Source organism: Salvelinus fontinalis, unplaced genomic scaffold (assembly GCF_029448725.1).
Source record: "Salvelinus fontinalis isolate EN_2023a unplaced genomic scaffold, ASM2944872v1 scaffold_1976, whole genome shotgun sequence".
NCBI lineage: Eukaryota > Metazoa > Chordata > Actinopteri > Salmoniformes > Salmonidae > Salvelinus > Salvelinus fontinalis.
The window spans coordinates 8,344-23,272 of NW_026602185.1; the positions used below are offsets into that span (position 1 = coordinate 8,344).

The window sequence follows — 14,929 nt, forward strand, 5'->3', positions numbered from 1 at the left end:
TCAGGGAATCACACGCAGCAAGAGTGACATCGTTGATATATACAGAGAAAAGTGTCGGCCCGAGAATTGAACCCTGTGGTACTCCCATAGAGACTGCCAGAGGTCCGGACAACAGGCCTTCCAATTTGACACACTGAACTCTGTCTGCGAAGTAGTTGGTGAACCAGGCGAGACAGTCATTTGAGAAACCAAGGCTGTTGAGTCTGCCGATAAGAATACGGTGATTGACAGAGTCGAAAGCCTTGGCCAGGTCGATGAAGACGGCTGCACAGTACTGTCTTTTATCGATGGCGGTTATGATATCGTTTAGTACCTTGAGCGTGGCTGAGGTGCACCCATGACCAGCTCGGAAACTGGATTGCACAGCGGAGAAGGTACGGTGGGATTCGAAATGGTCAGTGATCTGTTTATTAACTTGGCTTTCGAAGACTTTAGAAAGGCAGAGCAGGATGGATATAGGTCTATAACAGTTCGGGTCTAGAGTGTCACCCCCTTTGAAGAGGGGGATGACCGCGGCAGCTTTCCAATCTTTAGGGATCTCGGACGATACGAAAGAGAGGTTGAACAGACTGGTAATGGGGGTTGCAACAATGGCGGCGGATATTTTTAGAAAGAGAGGGTCCAGATTATCTAGCCCAGCTGATTTGTACGGGTCCAGTTTTTGCAGCTCTTTCAGAACATCTGCTACCTGTATTTGGGTGAAGGAGAAGCTGGGGAGGCTCGGGCAAGTAGCTGCGGGGTGTGCGGAGCTGTTGGCCGGAGTTGGGGTAGCCAGGAAGAAAACATGGCCAGCCGTAGAGAAATGCTTATTGAAATGTTCGATTATCATGGATTTATCGGTGGTGACCGTGTTACCTAGCCTCAATGCAGTGGGCAGCTGGGAGGAGGTGCTCTTGTTCTCCATGGACTTTACAGTGTCCCAAAACGTTTTGGAGTTAGAGCTACACTGTGCAAATTTCTGGTTGAAAAATCTACCAGACACAGTCTGGTACCAATCAACATGACAGCCTTGAGTTGGGGAGGAGTGAGCACTTTGGGGTAGCGGTCAGGTCAGATGAAGTGAGGAAGAACAGATATCACAAAGGTTCTGTCTAGCAACAGAGATGCATTGGCTGTTCAGAGGTGTAGGAGTAGACTCAGCATAGGAGAAAGGATTAAATATCAGTGCTTGTGTGAATATGTTTTTTGTCTAATGCAGCTGTCTTGACCCTCTGGGAAGAATAAACTTGGTTTAAGCTTTCATAGTGTCCGTCGAGTTTTTACTCTGAGAATTAGAACCTAACAGTTGGCACTGCGAGCAGGGTTCACCACGATTTGCAGTCGAACTAGAGATTCTGAATCAGTGAAACAGAAACAAGGTAGGCACAGTTCCTACACCTGTTATCACTAATTCTGACATCTTGGGGAGATGAGAGTCGTACGCTGAACCAATTATAGGGTACGGACCTAGAAAGCCTGAGCTTATTCAGTAGTCCCATTGTAATTACGAACGGTCGTAGCTTTGTGGTATATGGTAAGTCCAGGAAGGTAAACCACAACAGGTTGATACCTGCAAAGGGTAAGTCCTAGGGGATAAGACCCGGGTGGGGTTGGTTACCTGCTAATACCTGTAACGAGTGGGTGAAAGTCTCAGCCGCAGTGGACATGCGGCAGTAGAGTGGGTGTGGATGGATAAAATGACATGCTTGTGTACTAGGATAAAAAGTTGCCATTCAGGGTTAGAAGAAAAGCATTAAGATACTCGAACGCTGTTGGATTTGGTTGTATTAGCAATAAAGAGAGCAATAAAGAGAGGCTGGTTTTATGCCCTGTTAAGGTGGGGAACCATGACAGATTATGTGGAAATAGGAAGACAAGTGTGAATCATTTTGGTAATGTGTGTTATCAACAACAGTGATATTTGAACAGATTGGAGATGACTATCCATAACAATGAAATCCTTCATACAGTGAGGTTAGGGTAGGTTACCATGCTTGTCCTGAACCACAGCTGTAGACACAGCCTCCTCCAGGTCCTCAGACACTAGCTTGGAGATCCGTTACAGGATGTCTGTCACCCCACTGAGCCCCTATTGCAGGTTAGGGGTCACATCCACTTGAATGTCCTTCATATGACAAACCTCCTACAGAGCAAATTAGGAAAATATCATATATTATGATTTATGTTAGTAACAATACAATATGGGAATTTTATCCCAAAGCTACCTACAGCTAACATATATATTTATGTATGTGATCTATGTAAATAAAGGAATATAACACAGCTGTAAAACTGTGAAGGACTATATGGTGGAGGCCTACCCATTTCCCAGGAGCATTGTAAAAAGTGGATTTGGGTATTTCCCCCTAATATCTTTGAAGATTACACCTAAAATAATTAGGCCTACTTCTTTCTACTGCTGAGCTGAGACCATTAGGGTTAAACATTACAGGTATAAATGCAATATATGGAGTAGAAAAGATTGCCTGCCCAACATACATTCTACATGGTCTATTTCTATCTGAATGTAACACCTCAATCAAGCATGTTAATTGATCGTTAAGTCATGTTTGTCAGGTAAAAGGTCATTAGTGGCCTATATAAGCCTCATACAGGCCATGGGAAGACATTACCTGTTGATAACACAGACTATTTTCATGATCATGGGCGGTGTGAGAGAATTGCTGCTCTTTGTGGTGACTGTGGGGGTTGTGAAAGGTTGGTTCACTAATGTTTTATTTGGATTGAAGGGATATGGTTGGGAAATAATCTCAACTTTATCAGTTGGAGATTAAAATTTGACTGTCTGTTTGTTCCGCATTGGTCGTCTGCTATTATTAATATATGTAGCTATTTTGTGTCAACTCAACTTCTGTCAACACTTTCTCCTCAGTTTCTTGTTACCCTGTTGGAAAGTCCCAGAAGCAAGAACAAGTCTCTCTGCAGAGGAGACTTGGAGGTAAGTGTTTCTTTCCACAACCTTTCTAGCTTTGTACTGTGTCTATGGTGCTGCTGTGTTTGACACTCATTCAACACCATAGAGTAACTTAGTTGTCTAAATAATGTTGTCAAACCCTTTGATTTGGTCATTTTGCTTGTGTACCTTAACCTACGTTTTTCAGAGCTGTCATCAAATGACGTCTCCATTGTGCATGCCCTGGCCTTGCTCCGATCCATAGGGTCTGACGCTAAACAAGACAGAGAAGGTACGGCCTGAAACATATACGTTTAAATCTGTGTTGGGTTCATGTTGCTCAACATTCTAATGGCAATTTGTAGCTGTGTAGAACAGCTGTGTTGCTGTAGAATACCCAACTGTTTCTTTGTTTTCTCTCTAGAGTATTTCGAGACTAATGAAGTAGAATCCCAAGCTTCTCCAAACCATGGTAGCTCTCCGGCAAATGATGCCCTGTCCTCTGACGACGCTACCTCTGAAGCTGCCACTGGCCCGTCTGACGACGCTACCTCTGAAGCTGCCACTGGCCCGTCTGACGACGCTACCTCTGAAGCTGCCACTGGCCCGTCTGACGACGCTACCTCTGAAGCTGCCACTGGCCCGTCTGACGACGCTACCTCTGAAGCTGCCACTGGCCCGTCTGACGACGCTACCTCTGAAGCTGCCACTGGCCCGTCTGACGACGCTACCTCTGAAGCTGCCACTGGCCCGTCTGACGACGCTACCTCTGAAGCTGCCACTGGCCCGTCTGACGACGCTACCTCTGAAGCTGCCACTGGCCCGTCTGACGACGCTACCTCTGAAGCTGCCACTGGCCCGTCTGACGACGCTACCTCTGAAGCTGCCACTGGCCCGTCTGACGACGCTACCTCTGAAGCTGCCACTGGCCCGTCTGGCGACGCTACCTCTGAAGCTGCCACTGGCCCGTCTGACGACGCTACCTCTGAAGCTGCCACTGGCCCGTCTGACGACGCTACCTCTGAAGCTGCCACTGGCCCGTCTGACGACGCTGCCACTGGCCCGTCTGACGACGCTACCTCTGAAGCTGCCACTGGCCCGTCTGACGACGCTGCCACTGGCCCGTCTGACGACGCTACCTCTGAAGCTGCCACTGGCCCGTCTGACGACGCTACCTCTGAAGCTGCCACTGGCCCGTCTGACGACGCTACCTCTGAAGCTGCCACTGGCCCGTCTGACGACGCTACCTCTGAAGCTGCCACTGGCCCGTCTGACGACGCTACCTCTGAAGCTGCCACTGGCCCGTCTGACGACGCTACCTCTGAAGCTGCCACTGGCCCGTCTGACGACGCTACCTCTGAAGCTGCCACTGGCCCGTCTGACGACGCTACCTCTGAAGCTGCCACTGGCCCGTCTGACGACGCTACCTCTGAAGCTGCCACTGGCCCGTCTGACGACGCTACCTCTGAAGCTGCCACTGGCCCGTCTGACGACGCTACCTCTGAAGCTGCCACTGGCCCGTCTGACGACGCTACCTCTGAAGCTGCCACTGGCCCGTCTGACGACGCTACCTCTGAAGCTGCCACTGGCCCGTCTGACGACGCTACCTCTGAAGCTGCCACTGGCCCGTCTGACGACGCTACCTCTGAAGCTGCCACTGGCCCGTCTGACGACGCTACCTCTGAAGCTGCCACTGGCCCGTCTGACGACGCTACCTCTGAAGCTGCCACTGGCCCGTCTGACGACGCTACCTCTGAAGCTGCCACTGGCCCGTCTGACGACGCTACCTCTGAAGCTGCCACTGGGCCGTCTGACGACGCTACCTCTGAAGCTGCCACTGGCCCGTCTGACGACGCTACCTCTGAAGCTGCCACTGGCCCGTCTGACGACGCTACCTCTGAAGCTGCCACTGGCCCGTCTGACGACGCTACCTCTGAAGCTGCCACTGGCCCGTCTGACGACGCTACCTCTGAAGCTGCCACTGGCCCGTCTGACGACGCTACCTCTGAAGCTGCCACTGGCCCGTCTGACGACGCTACCTCTGAAGCTGCCACTGGCCCGTCTGACGACGCTACCTCTGAAGCTGCCACTGGCCCGTCTGACGACGCTACCTCTGAAGCTGCCACTGGCCCGTCTGACGACGCTACCTCTGAAGCTGCCACTGGCCCGTCTGACGACGCTACCTCTGAAGCTGCCACTGGCCCGTCTGACGACGCTACCTCTGAAGCTGCCACTGGCCCGTCTGACGACGCTACCTCTGAAGCTGCCACTGGCCCGTCTGACGACGCTACCTCTGAAGCTGCCACTGGCCCGTCTGACGACGCTACCTCTGAAGCTGCCACTGGCCCGTCTGACGACGCTACCTCTGAAGCTGCCACTGGCCCGTCTGACGACGCTACCTCTGAAGCTGCCACTGGCCCGTCTGACGACGCTACCTCTGAAGCTGCCACTGGCCCGTCTGACGACGCTACCTCTGAAGCTGCCACCGGCCCGTCTGACGACGCTACCTCTGAAGCTGCCACCGGCCCGTCTGACGACGCTACCTCTGAAGCTGCCACCGGCCCGTCTGACGACGCTACCTCTGAAGCTGCCACCGGCCCGTCTGACGACGCTACCTCTGAAGCTGCCACCGGCCCGTCTGACGACGCTACCTCTGAAGCTGCCACCGGCCCGTCTGACGACGCTACCTCTGAAGCTGCCACCGGCCCGTCTGACCATGCCATTGAGGAACTGTTCACTTCTGCATCTCAGCCCCCGTTGACCACAATCATGGATATCTGACGTGGGACATGGTGCTCGGGGTCCATGCAAGTGTTCATGGGTTTTCTAGTCCAGGTTGTGTGTGTAACTGCATTTTCTTGTTTTGGCATCAATTAAACGCTAACTGTAATAATTGTGTCCTCAGTATTGTTTTGACGGTTCTGACTTGGAGTTGTGGTCTTTGACCTGACATGAGTAACTGGTGATGGCAACATTTATTTTTCATTATAACCATGCTTTGGCATCAGCAATATATGTCTACTTTGACCCCTGTGCTTAAACTACCATTTGACTTAAGCTACATTTGGTCAAATCATGCTAGTAGCATCACATGATGTGGAATGGGTTCTTGTTCATTTAAACTTGATGTTTGTGGAACTGAGTGTTTGGGGTTGGTACATATGAGGCTGCTAGAATTGGGTTTAATGTGTCAGTGCTAACTAATATCACGGTTGTCAACTTGCATTTAAATGACACTGCTGGGTGTCTTCTCTCGTAACTGACTTGGTTTCCTATTAGTGAATGCTTAAATATAAAACCAGCTCTCGTATCATTAGCCCATCGTTTTGGCGGGGTGTCTTCATATCCCAGTGCCAATCCAAACTTTCAGGTTTAAATAAGTCAATGCTAACCTGTCTTAGCTGGCAGGTTGCTATCAAGTCCAGGCTCTCCTAGAGTTGCTTGTAGCGCTGCTATCCTAGGGTTTGAGGGCAGGAACAGTTTGACCAGGATTTCCCGCCCACTCTGATTTACATGGGATAAACCATTGGAAGAAACCGGTAAATTTCTATGAAGCGTGAGGAAGTCTGTTCATACAGGCCTTCTCTAGCCGCATGATGAACGCTCAGGGTGTGCGTCGTAGCAAACCGTACTTAGTCGCCATGAATGAAAAAATTACGTACACGCAACCTTTAAATGCAGTTAATACAGCAACAAAATTGGCTTCTACTTTTGAGCTACCGGTAGGTATCTGCTGTAATTCAAACATTTCTATGGCACCGCTTTACTCAATTATGCCAACCAAATCCAGATAGCAAATGTTCTGAAAGCGCTGCAAAACCTGGACCCATACAAATCAGCTGGGCTTGACAATTTAGACCAGGGGTGTCAAACTCATTCCACGGATTCCTAGTGTCTGCAGGTTTTTTGTTTTTCCTTTCAATAAAGCCCTAGACAACCAGGTGTGGGGAGTTCCTAACTAATTAGTGATGTTAATTCATCAATCAAGGTTAAGGGAGGAGAGAACCCGCAGACACTCGGCCCCCCGTGGTATGAGTTTGACACCTGTGATCTAGACCCTCAATTTCTGAAACTATCCGCCGCCATTGTCGCAACCCCTATTACCAGCCTGTTCAACATTTCATATCGTCTGAGATCCCCAAGGATTGGAAAGCTGCCGTGGTCAGAAAGCCAAGTTAATAAACAGATCACTGACCATCTCGAATTCCGCTGTGCAATCCCGTTTCCGAGCCGGTCACGGGTGCACCTCAGCCACGCTCAAGGTACTAAACGATATAACCGCCATCGATAAAAGACATTACTGTGCAGCCGTCTTCATCGACCTGGCCATGGCTTTCGACTGTCAATCACCATATTCTTATCGGCAGACTCGGTAGCCTCGGTTTATCTGATGACTGCCTTGCCTGGTTCACCAACTACTTTGCAGACAGAGCTCAGTGTGTCAAATCGGAGGGCATGTTGTCTGGTCCTCTGGCAGTCTCTATGGGGGTACCACAGGGTTCAATTCTCGGGCCGACTCTTTTCTCTGTATATATCAATGATGTTGCTCTTGCTGCGGGCGATTCCCTGATCCACCTCTACGCAGACAACACCATTCTGTATACTTCTGGCCATTCCTTGGACACTGTGCTATCTAACCTCCAAACGAGCTTCAATGCCATACAACACTCCTTCCGTGGCCTCCAACTGCTCTTAAACGCTAGTAAAACCAAATGCATGCTTTTCAACCGTTCGCTGCTTGCACCCGCCCGCCCGACTAGCATCACCACCCTGGACGGTTCCGACCTAGAATATGTGGACATCTATAAATACCTAGGTGTCTGGCTAGACTGTAAACTCTCCTTCCAGACTCATATTAAACATCTCCAATCCAAAATCAAATCAAGAATCGGCTTTCTATTTCGCAACAAAGCCTCCTTCACTCACGCCGCCAAACTTACCCTAGTAAAACTGACAATCCTACCGATCCTCGACTTCGGCGATGTCATCTACAAAATAGCTTCCAATACTCTACTCAGCAAACTAGATGCAGTTTATCATAGTGCCATCCGTTGTGTTACTAAAACACCTTATACCACCCACCACTGCGACCTGTATGCTCTAGTCGGCTGGCCCTCGCTACATATTCGTCGCCAGACATGCTGGCTCCAGGTCATCTATAAGTCCATGCTAGGTAAAGCTCCGCCTTATCTCAGTTCACTGGTCAGGCTAACAACACCCACCCGTAGCACGCGCTCCAGCAGGTATATCTCACTGATCATCCCAAAAGCCAACACCCCATTTGGCCGCCTTTCCTTCCAGTTCTCTGCTGCCTGTGACTGGAACGTATTGCAAAAATCGCTGAAACTGGAGACTTTTATTTCCCTCACCAACTTTAAACATCTGCTATCTGAGCAGCTAACCGATCGCTGCATCTGTAAACAGCCCACCCAATTTACCTACCTCATCCCCTTACTGTTTTTATTTATTTACTTTTCTGCTCTTTTGCACACCAGTATCTCTACTTGCACATGATCATCTGATGATTTATCACTCCAGTGTTAATCTGCTAAATTGTAATTATTCGCTCCTATGGCCTATTTATTGCCTACCTCCTCATGCCTTTTGCACACAATGTATATAGACTCATTTTTTCCCCCTACTGTGTTATTGACTTGTTTATTGTTTACTCCATGTGTAACTCTGTGTTGTTGTCTGTTCACACTGCTATGCTTTATCTTGGCCAGGTCGCAGTTGTAAATGAGAACTTGTTCTCAACTAGCCTACCTGGTTAAATAAAGGTGAAATAAATAAATAAATTCAGCGTGTTTTGAAGCAAGTTAAACCGTTATGGGCTATGCAAATTATTTTGTTTTCTACAGGGTAGGCCTTCCAGGTTATTTTATGTAGTCTAAGTTTGTGTATTGAATGTTATTCTACATTTGTTTGTCTGGGTCTCGAGAATCAGTTACCCTTTCTGACCAAGTCTGTAAAATAATGCGAGAACTGGGGGTATTTTGTCTTGAATAGAAGTAATAACGGAGAAGAATGGCAGGGTCTTGACAAGATTATTTAATTTGATTGTGTAGTCCACGTTTGTGTAGGCTCACGTTTAGTTGATGCTGTGACTAAATGAATATTAACTTGATCATTTACTTTATTGCTGGAGAACAGATGCAATAGGTAGGATTGAGAAGATTTGATGTAAATATAGCCTACCTTAGAATGGCACATGATAAACTGCGGGTTTAGATTCACTGCAATTGATCAACTGCTGCGCTATCCAGTGGGCTGAATCTCCGCTACAGCGTAACTGTTACATTATAGGAGATTCAGATTTGTTTCCTCTGACAAAATCATCACAATAACCGAAGTATAAACAGCCACAACCTTCCCAAATTCCCTTGATAGCCAGGTGCAAGGGGAGAGGAAAGGACCGAAATGCATCTTTCAGTGAAGGGTAGCATCCTGTAATCACCTCATTTGACCCGTCGGCCAACAGTGGCTCATAGACCTGTTAAAACGAACTATTAATGAAATAGTGTGGTGACTGAGTTGATTAATACGCAACAAATACAAGAACCCATTAGTGTATTTCTCCATGTAGAGTGGTATAATCATGTTGCATTTTATTTGCTGCTTAACACCCTGCATCCCACAGCTGGCTTGCTTCTGAAGCTAAGCAGGGTGGTCAGTGGTCAGTCAATGGTCAGTCCCTAGATTGGAGACCAGTTGCTGCTGGAAGTGGTGTTGGAGGGCCAGTAGGAGTCACTCTTTCCTCTGGTCTAAAATAATATCCCAGGGCAGTGATTGGGGACAGGTGCTGTCTTTCGGGTGGGACGTTAAACATGTGTCCTGACTCTCTGTGGTCACTAAAGATCCCATGGCACTTATTGTTAGAGTAGGGGTGTTAACCCTGGTGTCCTGGCTAAATTCCCGATCTGGTCCTCATACCATCACGGTCACCTAATCATCCCAAGATTACTATTGGCTCATTCAATCCCCTCTCCCCTGTAACTATTCCCCAGGTCGTTTAACTTTCACACATTAACAAGTCCTATACAGCATATGAAAGGTACACATCTCGTGAATCCAGCCAACATGTCCGATTTTTTAAATGTTTTACAGGGAAGACAAAATATGTAAATCTATTAGCTAACCACCTTAGCAAAAGACTCCACTTTTATTACTCCATCAGTTTGACTCCATCAGTAGCTATCACAAATTCGGCCAAATAAAGATATAAATAGCCACTAACCAAGAAACAACCTCATCAGATGACAGTTTGATAACATATTTATTGTATAGCATATGTTTTTTTCGAAAAATGTGCATATTTCAGGTATAAATCGTAGTTTACATTGCAGCTACAGTCAGAAATTGCACCGAAAGCAGATAGAAAAATTACAGACACCAACGCCAAATAACTAAATACTCATCATAAAACATTTCTGAAAAATACATAGTGTACAGCAATTGAAAGACAGGTATCTTGTGATTCCAGACAATATTTCCGATTTATCAAGTGTTTTACAGCGAAAACACAATATAGCGTTATATTAGCGTAGCCACAATAGCCAGAAACACTTGGGCGCCGACGACCAGTTCACATGCGTGACAGATATTAGAAATAGCATCATAAAATGTTTCTTACTTTTGGTGATCTTCCGTCAGAATGTTGTACAAGGTGTCCTTTGTCCAGAACAGTCGTTGTTTGGATCTGGAACGGCAAATTTCCCTCTTGATTTAGCATGGGCACTTGCCAGGTGGCACGGATCTCTCCAACGTCAACAAAGTCAGAGAACGGAACACGGCAAAACTCCCGAAAAAATTTCAATAATCTGATTAAACTATATTGAAAAAACATACTTTACGATGATATCTTCACATGTATCAAATAATATCTAAACCGGAGATGTTAGTCGTCCATAACGACAGCTAAACAGAAGGCAAATCCATGTCCTCTTTCGCGCGCTCCAGAAACAGGAAATGGACGGTCACGTCATACAAAGAGCTTTAATTCCACCTCAGACCAAGATAGACACGAAATTTCTTCTCTCACTGCCTCTTGACAACCAGGGGAAGGTGTATGAAGTGTACGTAGACTCTTACGTTCATTGCCCATGTATAGGCATGAAGTTGAACAGAGCATCGATTTCTGACATTCCACTTCCTGGTCAGGAAATGTGCTGCAGAAGGAGTTCTGTTTCACTCAGAGAAATAATTCAAACGGTTTTAGAAACTAGAGAGTGTTTTCTATCCAATAGTAATAATAATATGCATATTGTACGAGCAAGAACTGAGTACGAGGCCGTTTGAAATGGGCAAGATTTAGCTGGCTACTCAATACTGCCCCTTGCAGCCATAAGAAGTTTTAAGAATGATGATATGAGAGAGACTTCCGCCAATGGCGAAGCTCTAACAAGACGCATCTGCGTAGTGTCTTCGAACTTTCAAACAGTTTTAAGGCATTTTGACATTGTTAAACTGTTCGTTAATAGTGCGTTGGAAGTTAAAACATTTATTGTATCGCCAAAACAAAATATGCCAAATATGTCAAAGCCTCAGACGAGGCATGGAAAAATGCCCCTCTCTGACAGCCCTTCATCGGCCTCGGCGGATGCTAGCTCGGGAAGAAGCACCAGCATGGTTCAGAATGGAGATGGACAAGGGTATAACAAAAATAAATCCAAGAGACACTTTCTGAACCCCTCAGCAAAATTGATGTACTGGTCGATAAACTCCACGAAGACCATAAAGTCACAAATGGACGAGTGACAAAGTTAGAAAAAACCATGCTGACCACCAGGCTAACATCCTGGACGTCCGTGAGGACGTGGACCAAAAATACAAGAAGTTGGAAGACTATTATGAACATTTCCAAAGGCACTCGAATTTGAGACTTCAAGGTTTCCCGGAGGTCGACCTGTTCACTGGACGTGCTACCTTGTCCCAGACCTGCTGTTTTCAACTCTCTAGAGACGGCAGAAGCGGTAGAGATACTCTGAATGATCGGCTATGAAAAGCCAAATGACATTTACTCCTGAGGTGCTGACCTGTTTCACCCTCTACAACCACTGTGATTATTATTATCTGACCCTGCTGGTCATCTATGAACTTTTGAACATCTTGCCCATGTTCTGTTATAATCTCCACCCGGCACAGCCAGAAGAGGACTGGCCACCCCTCATAGCCTGGTTCCTCTCTAGGTTTCTTCCTAGGTTTTGACCTTCCTAGGGAGTTTGTCCTAGCTACCGTGCTTCTACACCTGCATTGCTTGCTGTTTGGGGTTTTAGGCTGGGTTTCTGTACAGCACTTTGTGACATCAGTTGATGTAAGAAGGGCTTCATAAATACATTTGATTGATTGACAGTGATGAGCTTTGAGTGCACTATGGTGTTGAACGCTGAGCTGTAGTCAATGAATAGCATTCTCACATAGGTGTTCCTTTTGTCCAGGTGTGAAAGGGCAGTGTGGAGTGCCATAGAGATTGCATCATCTGTGGATCTGTTGGGGCGGTATGCAAATTGGAGTAGGTTTAGGGTTTCTAGGATAATGGTATTGATGTGAGCCATGACCAGCCTTTCAAAAACACAGACGTGAGTGCTACGGGTCGGTAGTTATTTAGGCAGGTTACCTTAGTCTTCTTGGGCACAGGGACTATGGTGCAATGCTTGAAACATGTTGGTATTACAGACTCAGACAGGGAGAGGTTGAAAATGTCAGTGAAGATGCTTGCCAGTTGGTCAGCGCATGCTCGGGTACACATCCTGGTAATCCGTCTGGCCCTGTGGTCTTGTGAATGTTGACCTGTTTAAAGGTCTTACTCACATCAGCTGTGGAGAATGTGATCGCACAGTAGTCCGGAACAGCTGGTGCTCTCATGCATGTTACAGTGTTACTTGCTTCGAAGCGAGCATATAAATAATTTAGCTCGTCTGGTAGGCTCGTGTCACTGGGCTGCTCTCGGCTGTGCTTCCCTTTGTAGTCTGTAATAGTTTGCAAACCCTGCCACATCCGACCAGCATCGGAGCTGGTGTAGTATGATGTGATCTTTGTCCTGTATTGATGCTTTGCCTGGTTGATGGTTCGTCGGAGGGCATAGCGGGATTTCTTATAAGCTTCCAGGTTAGAGTCCCGCTCCTTGAAAGCGGCAGCTCTACCCTTTTAGCTAAGGTTGGATTTTGCCTGTAATCCATGACTTCTGGTTGGGTTATGTACGTATAGTCACTGTGGGGATGACGTCATCGATGCACTTATTGATGAAGCCAGTGACGGATGTGGTGTAATCCTCAATGCCATCAGAAGAATCTCAGAAAATATTCCAGTCTGTGCTAGCAAAACAGTCCTGTAGTTTAGCATCTGCCTCATCTGACCACTTTTTTATTGATCTAGTCACTGGTGCTTCCTGCTTTAATTGTTGCTTGTAAGCAGGAATCCGGAGGATAGAAATATGGTCAGATTAGCCAAATGGAGAGCGAGGGAGAGCTTTGTATGCATCATTGAATATGGAGTAAAGGTGGTCCAGAGTTTCTTTTCCTCTGGTTGCACATTTAACATGTTGATAGAGAGAGAGACAATACATTCCTGATCAGGTCACTTGGTTAGGAAAAACCCCTGACCCAACACACTGTGTCCCGACACACTGGGTCCCAACCCACTGGCTCCAACCTCCTGGATCCAACCCCCTGGTCCCAACACACTGGTCCCAACACACTGGTCCCAACCCCCTGGTCCCAACACACTGGTCCCAACACACTGGGTCCCAACAAACTGGTCCCAACCCCCTGGTCCCAACACACTGGATCCAATCTCCATCTCTTCATTACTTGGTTATGAAAACCCCCTGGTCCCAACCCCCTGGTCCCAACCCCCTGGTCCCAACACACTGGTCCCAACACACTGGTCCCAACACACTGGTCCCAACACACTGGTCCCAACACACTGGTCCCAACACACTGGTCCCAACCCCCTGGTCCCAACACACTGGTCCCAACCCCCTGGTCCCAACCCCCTGGTCCCAACACACTGGTCCCAACCTACTGGTCCCAACACACTGGTCCCAACACACTGGTCCCAGCCCCCTGATCCCAACCCCCTGGTCCCAACACACTGGTCCCAACCTCCTGGTCCCAACAAACTGGTCCCAACCCCCTGGTCCCAACCCCCTGGTCCCAACACACTGGTCCCAACCCCCTGGTCCCAACACACTGGTCCCAACCCCCTGGTCCCAACCCCCTGGTCCCAACCCCCTGGTCCCAACCCCCTGGTCCCAACCCCCTGGTCCCAACCCCCTGGTCCCAACACACTGGTCCCAACCCCCTGGTCCCAACCCCCTGGTCCCAACACACTGGTCCCAACCCCCTGGTCCCAACCCCCTGGTCCCAACACACTGGTCCCAACCTACTGGTCCCAACACACTGGTCCCAACACACTGGTCCCAGCCCCCTGATCCCAACCCCCTGGTCCCAACACACTGGTCCCAACCTCCTGGTCCCAACAAACTGGTCCCAACCCCCTGGTCCCAACCCCCTGGTCCCAACACACTGGTCCCAACCCCCTGGTCCCAACACACTGGTCCCAACACACTGGTCCCAACACACTTGTCCCAACCCCCTGGTCCCAACACACTGGTCCCAACACACTGGTCCCAACCCCCTGGTCCCAACACACTGGTCCCAACACACTGGTCCCAACCCCCTGGTCCCAACCCCCTGGTCCCAACCCCCTGGTCCCAACACACTGGTCCCAACCCACTGGTCCCAACCCCCTGGTCCCAACCCCCTGGTCCCAACCCCCTGGTCCCAACACACTGGTCCCAACCCCCTGGTCCCAACACACTGGTCCCAACACACTTGTCCCAACCTACTGGTCCCAACCCCCTGGCCCAACCTCCATCTCTTCATTACTTGGTTATGAAAACCCCCTGGTCCCAACCCCCTGGCCCCAATCCCCTGGTCCCAACCCACTGGTCCCAACACACTGGTCCCAACCCACTGGTCCCAACCCCCTGGTCCCAACACACTGGTCCCAACACACTGGTCCCAACACACTTGT

The 14,929-nt window shown here is 48.5% G+C and overlaps 1 protein-coding gene across 1 annotated transcript; it reads left to right on the top strand.

Annotated features, from left to right (window-relative positions):
* Positions 1–2,570: 2,570 nt before the first annotated feature.
* Positions 2,571–5,802, top strand: LOC129850372 (polysialoglycoprotein-like). The gene is made up of 4 exons (XM_055916825.1): positions 2,571–2,697; positions 2,873–2,938; positions 3,102–3,185; positions 3,318–5,802. The coding sequence occupies exons 1-4, from the start codon at positions 2,598–2,600 to the stop codon at positions 5,672–5,674; spliced, it is 2,607 nt and encodes an 868-aa protein (XP_055772800.1). The 5' UTR covers positions 2,571–2,597; the 3' UTR covers positions 5,675–5,802.
* Positions 5,803–14,929: the final 9,127 nt, after the last annotated feature.

Excerpts from the sequence above, each read along its gene's own strand:
- LOC129850372 (XM_055916825.1), top strand. The coding sequence starts at position 2,598 with ATGGGAAGACATTACCTGTTGATAACACAGACTATTTTCATGATCATG. Across the intron at positions 2,698-2,872 it reads GACTGTGGGGGTTGTGAAAG|TTTCTTGTTACCCTGTTGGA; the intron begins GTTGGTTCACTA and ends CTTTCTCCTCAG. Across the intron at positions 3,186-3,317 it reads CGCTAAACAAGACAGAGAAG|AGTATTTCGAGACTAATGAA; the intron begins GTACGGCCTGAA and ends TTTTCTCTCTAG.